We start from the raw sequence: 6,503 nt of genomic DNA on the forward strand, positions 1-6,503 counted from the left end.
GTATGTCCTCAGCAGTTACAGCCCATGTTTCACTGCCATGTAGCATGGTTGTTCGTACGCATGCGTCATACAGTCTGCCTTTTACTCTGAGTGAGAGTCCCTTTGTCGCCAGCAGGGGTAAGAGCTCTCTAAACTTTGCCCAGGCTATTCTTATTCTAGCAGCTACACTTTCAGCGCACCCACCCCCACTACTAACTTGGTCGCCCAGATAGCGGAAGCTATCGACTACCTCTAGTTTTTCACCCTGGAATGAGATAGAAGTTGTTTCCTGTTTGTTTGCAGTCTTTATTGCACCTGAACATCTGCCACAAACAAAAACTAACTTGCTAGTTAACCTGCCTTTGATGTTGCTGCACCTCTTATGTGTCCATAAAACATATATGAATATTTAATGTTAGTTGGCATTGCTAACAATATTTATGTTACATCTATTTCTACAAACCACAATTACATTATACACTTGTTTATGTTATCTTTGCATAATATGTATATTTTTCTGACTATGGGCACAATAAATATATGTACATGTTAATTAATCTCTATTACAGGTAATTTCATTAATTGTCTTAAATCAATCTCAAAATATAACTCACCTTATTTATATATATATATATATATTTTTTTTTTCCCTCCCACTAGGTTTCCAAGAAAATGAGTGAAGGGGAGAGTTTCAAATCTGAAGGTTATGGTGATATGGTGATAGAGAAACTGAATATTTTGCGCAACAACAGTGAATTATGTGATTTCAAAGTATCTGCTGAAGGAAAAGTCTTTGAGGTAAAAACATTTCCACTATTACTTTGCCTCTTTTGTTCATCATCCTCTTAACACTTATCATTATTTAGCTCAGGGGTTTTCAAACTGTGGCCCGCGGACCACAGGGGGTCTGCAAGGACAAGACGGGGTCCGTAGACAGCAAATACTTTTTATGGGCAATTTGATTTTATATATGTTTTTTAATCGAAATTGTTTAATTGACAATAAACATATTTGTTAAATACTGTTAAATAAATAAATGCAAAGATATATGTTATGTTAAGCAAATAGGTAAAGCCTGAAATATAAAGGGGTCCGCAAGTCAAAAAGTTTGAAAACCCCTGATTTAGCTCATGTTCAACCCTGATGTGGGAGATCTGTTATCAAAGTAGACGAGATGTGAACTGTAACCCTAAGCTTCTCCTGTTTATGATGGAAAAACTTCCATCCATAACCTATCCTCCAGTGTAATCCGATATAATCCTAAGTTTACTCTATTCTAGCAGCTCTCTGATCAACCCTTTTGCATTGATACTGGCTGGCTGAGTGGTTAGATCGTCGGGCTTGCAATCATGAGGTAGTGAGTTTGATTCCCAAACTGGTCTGTGTGTTGTCTTCTCGAGCAAGACACTTCATTTCTCATTGCTCCATTTGCCTCGGAAGTAACTTCCTAGGTGCAATCCCATGGTCTTTTATCACTGAAGTGAGTCTTTACTCATTATCCTTTATCTGACCCGAGTATTCTACTTATTTTATGTTCAAAGTAGTCAGATCTGGCCTCTTACACCTACCTTACCATGTCATTTTACAAATAAACAATCACCTCAATGAAATGTCAAAGATATAAGAAAATGCCCAATTAATTCAAAATAATGTGAGTAAATAAACATTACATTTGACAGAGTAATTGAAATGCTAAAGGACTACAAGCATTTCATCCATTGCGGCTTTCTTTGTTGTGTCTTTTTCTCTTTCAAACAATCCATTTTGGAGTACATTAGACAATGTTCTCTTTTCAAATAGTTTGATGTGACTAGTTGGTTAAGAAGCTTGCTTCACGGTGAGCTGGCAAAAACGTTAGCACACCGGGTGAAATGCTTAGCGGTATTTCGTCTACCACTACGTTCTGAGTTCAAATTCAGCCGAGGTCGACTTTGCCTTTCATCCTTTCGGGGTCGATAAATTAAGTACCAGTTACACACTGGGTCGATGTAATTGACTTCATCTCTTTGTCTGTCCTTGTTTGTCCTCTCTATGTTTAGCCCCTTGTGAGCAATAAAGAAATAAGAAGCTTGCTTCACATGTCCTGAAATTCCTGGTTTGATCCACTTGCATGTTATCTTGGGCAAATGTTTTTTTTCCCATGGTCAGGATTGATCTTGACCCAACTCATGTAAACACAATTGAGCAGAAGTAGGCAGAAAGAGTACCTGTAATTCAAAGGACCAACCTTCTCACACTCTGTGTCATACTGATTGTACATGAAGATTACCTTAAGAGTACAACAGCCTGTAGAATAATGAATACTCAGCCACTTATTCAGTGAGCTGGTACCACAGTTGATCCAATTACTGGAATCCTTATTATCATAAATAACACAGATCCATAGACTTAGGATATGCAGCACCTAAGGGAAGTTTTTTTTTTTTACCATACATAGCCTACGGTTGAGCCAAACATAATGAACTAAATTGTGTAGATGGAAATAGATGGATTAATTTATCACCTGTTCATAGGTGATAGATTAATCTGTCATTTGGTTTCATTTAAATCTTTATCTGGATCTGACCAAAGCAAGTAAAAGATAAATAGAAAAAGATTGTAGAAGTATAATCATTTTATTGCAGATAAATTTTCACAATAAAATTTTATATGGGCCCCTAAGGGTCATGTAGACCCTGGTTGAGAACCACTGGGTTTGGTGATACTTTGGATAGTACCTTGTAATGAAGAGTATTGTTGCATGGGGGCACTAATGGACATCACCACCACTGTTACTACTTCCTAACAGCTATCGCTACTACTTACACTGCCACCCCCACCCACATCACTACCCCACAGCTACTGTCAGTACTACTCTTAATGCCTTCACTACTACTATTGGGTTGTCCGGAAAGTTCATACCGATTTTTAAAGGAAAGAAAAAGGTCAATAAATACTTGCCATTACATTTTTAATCAACCAAATACGAGCCATTTTGTTGCACAATGCGTCTCCATCTTTCCTTTAACTTGAAAATACCCTCTTCCCAGAATTGAGGGGGTTTCATGGCAAATAAGTCAAAAGGTAAGCTAACTATAAATCGGCACAAACTTTCCGGACAACCCAATACTACTACTACTACTACTACTACTACTACTGCTACTTCTACTACTACTACTACTACTACTCTCTTCACTATTTTTTTTTCTTTTTATTCTTCAGGTTCACAAGGCATTACTGGCAGCTGCTAGCGACTACTTCCGAGTGATGTTCCGAGGTATGATGGCCGAGAGCAAGCAGGACACAGTGGACTTGAAAGGTGTAACTGCTGATGGACTGCAACAGGTGATAGACTTCATATACACAGGTAAAATGTCGCTGTACTATGACAACCTCACCGAAATCATCAACACAGCCAGCCACCTGCAAGTGTCCTACGCCCTCGACTTGTGCAGCAACTACATCAAATCTCTCATGACATTTGACAATGCCGATGACTTCCTCAGTATTGCTGACACATATTCTCTGGAGAAAGTCCTACTACATTGGGATGATATGATTTTATCAAACTTTCATGAATTCAGCAACAGCCAAGCATTTCTCAAACTCAGTGCTCAAAAACTTGTCAAGTACCTTTCGTCCAATTTGTTATGCACTGTCTCCGAGTATCGTTTGTATCAATGCTTAGAAAAGTGGCTGGCTGTAAGTCCGTCACGTATTACAACTGACAGCAGCATCCTTATGCCTCATTTACGTTTTCCTTTAATGTCTCTCATCGAATTAACATCAATTAAGGACAGTGAACTTTTCCAGAAGGTGCCCAATGGAGCGCAGTATATTGCCAAAGGCTTCCAATATCACATTGACTGTAAACAGGGACATCCTGTCATCGACGAGTCATCAACAATCCGGACTAATACATCGAGTTTGGTGCTTGTGCACCATGGAACAGCATACATGCCGTTTCAAGTAACATCTTACAATCCGGAAAACAATAAGTTTTTCCGGCTTTTTTCTGATGTCAATGGCAGCAGGGACTGTCGTATTGCCGTCATTGACAATTTTGCCTATATTTGCCGTGTTGTTGATTTTGGTGGCGGCACTCTTATGAGTTCATTATTTAGATTTGATCCGCGACACTTGGTTGGGCAGGAATTGCACCCAATGAAACAACTCCGACTTGATTTTGCACTCACTGCACATAAGCATTGTCTCTATGTGTTTGGCGGTTCAACTGAACAGTTTGCCATTCTTGACTCAGTTGAGTGCTACAATGTCAAGACCAATATGTGGGAAGAGCTGTTGTACCTGCCCAATCCGGTCCACTCCTTAGCGACAGTTGTCCACGAGACACGAATCTATCTGTCAGGTGGGGTGACAGGCCAGGAGAGGCAGGCCACAAACAGCTTTATGTGTTTCAACATTCTCACGCACAGATACGAGGTGAAGCCGGGCATGTTCTATGCGCGTCGACTCCACGACATGGTATCTTTCCAGGAAAAGATATATGTTCATGGTGGCATTCCAAGACAAGGAATCCCACTACACGGCCAGATTCCAATCGAGTACTTTGACTTGGCATCAGAACAATGGACCATTTTGACCTCGTCCACTCTGAGTGGACGTTCTGTTGGACACTATATAGTGTTTGAGAATCAGGTTTTGTGCTTAGGGCACGAGCATCACCGAGCTACAGAAGATGAGATTTGGGTCTACGACACCGTGGTTGACGACTGGTCTAAGTATACAAAAGCCCCGCAGCGAATGAGTTTGACCACTGCAGTATGCATCCAGATGCACATAAACTTTAATGAAGAGAAAGTGGCCAAGATGGTGTTGAAAGACAAATGAGTTCTAACTGATATTACAAAAAATACCTCCAATAGGCTAGATATCATTGCCTCTCACAGGCTTGATATCATTGCCTTCTGACAGGCAGGATATCATCAATCACTGATAGATCAATAAATAAGCCTGATATCATTACCTCACATAGGCAGAGACAGTTGCCTCCTCCAGGAGGCTAATATCAGGCTGATATCATTACCTCACACAGGCTGACTTTGATATCTCTACCCCTAACAGGCTGATGTTACTACCTCCAACAGGAAGCTGATGTCACTACCAGTTTGAGGCCAATATCATTACCTCATACAGGTTGATATCAATTCCTCAGACAGGCTGATATCATTTACCTCATATAGTAGCACTTTATTATTATTATTTTTATGATTATTATTATTATTATTATTATTATTATTATTATTATTATTATTATTATTAATATTAATATTGATATATATATACTTTTTTTTTGGCAGTCTGGGCGATTTTACTGTTCGTTTTATTTTTAATTAAAAAAAATACAATACACATTCTTTTTTTTTTTCAAAAAATGTTTATCTGTTGTATTATATAAATGTACACACAGACACACACACATATTTATATTCATTGACATGTATATAATCTCCACATGCATACCTATTTCCTTAGATACACACACACACACACATATACATAAATGTCCCTTCACATGCTTACACAATTTTTACATTTGGACACCCATATATGTATGTATATAAATAGTACTTATACATATATATATGTATATAAATAGTACTTATACATATATATATGTATATAAATAGTACTTATACATATATATATGTATATAAATAGTACTTATACATACATACATACATATATACACACTCACACACATGCATATATTGATATGTATATGTGTGTGTGTGTGTGTGTGTGTGTGCATATATATTCTCTTTTATCTACTGACCTCTGACTGTGCTGTGACAGCATTATATACACATACTCCATGTACACACATACACTCATACTCATTTGTGTAAGTATAAATAGCTCATAGACATACTCTCTCCTGAAAAAATATGCTTATTAATTGTTCCAGATTTTGAAGGAATTTGCCTTTTTGTTATTGCATCTCAGGCACAATGGTATATTACCATATTCTATTGATATAATCTCATATAGTAATGGTTTATTATGATCTATTATTAGTACGTTAGTAAATACCAATAGCACGTGGTAATATAGCTATTAACATATACAAATACCGATGTTATCTCAGGCATTGGCAAAAAAATTCTTACTAAACACGTTAGCCTGAAATGGTTAAAGTGCTTAGATTCCTGACCATTGTTCATAGTTTCAAATTCACATGCAGGGGTTTTATTTTGTCTTTGGGGCAGACTCTGTACATCTATCCTACACTGTCTCAGTTCATCATAGTTGTCTGCAATAGACACCAGACGTTATTGGGGAATGTCATTTATGATAGACTAGCCTTGTCTCTAGAGGAAGCGTCTATCTCTTTGTCTCTCATTTTTGTGTCACTACAGAAAGTGGAACTAGGACCAAGTCCCAGTACTATGGTCCTTGAAGTAGGTTTTGTGAAAAGGGTTAACTACAGGTATTATTCTACAAACACTGCCCTTCACCATCGAACTATCATGCACGCTTTTATGTGGATGAGAATGGAAACATCGCTTCTGTTTCATCTATGT

At 37.9% G+C, this 6,503-nt stretch overlaps 1 protein-coding gene across 8 annotated transcripts in view; it reads left to right on the plus strand.

The window, feature by feature from the left end:
- Positions 1-5,331, plus strand: part of LOC106877928 (kelch-like protein 9) — a 381,832-nt gene extending 376,501 nt beyond the window's left edge. For all 8 annotated transcript variants that reach the window (XM_052967155.1, XM_052967157.1, XM_052967156.1 and 5 more), the window contains 2 exons: positions 640-777; positions 3,181-5,331. In XM_052967155.1, coding sequence (XP_052823115.1) covers positions 640-777; positions 3,181-4,809 — 1,767 coding nt within the window. In that variant the 3' untranslated portion in view covers positions 4,810-5,331. The remainder of the gene's footprint in view (positions 1-639; positions 778-3,180) is intronic.
- The last annotated feature ends 1,172 nt before the right edge of the window (positions 5,332-6,503 follow it).

The sequence above is a fragment of the Octopus bimaculoides genome, chromosome 4 (genome assembly GCF_001194135.2).
Source record: "Octopus bimaculoides isolate UCB-OBI-ISO-001 chromosome 4, ASM119413v2, whole genome shotgun sequence".
NCBI lineage: Eukaryota > Metazoa > Mollusca > Cephalopoda > Octopoda > Octopodidae > Octopus > Octopus bimaculoides.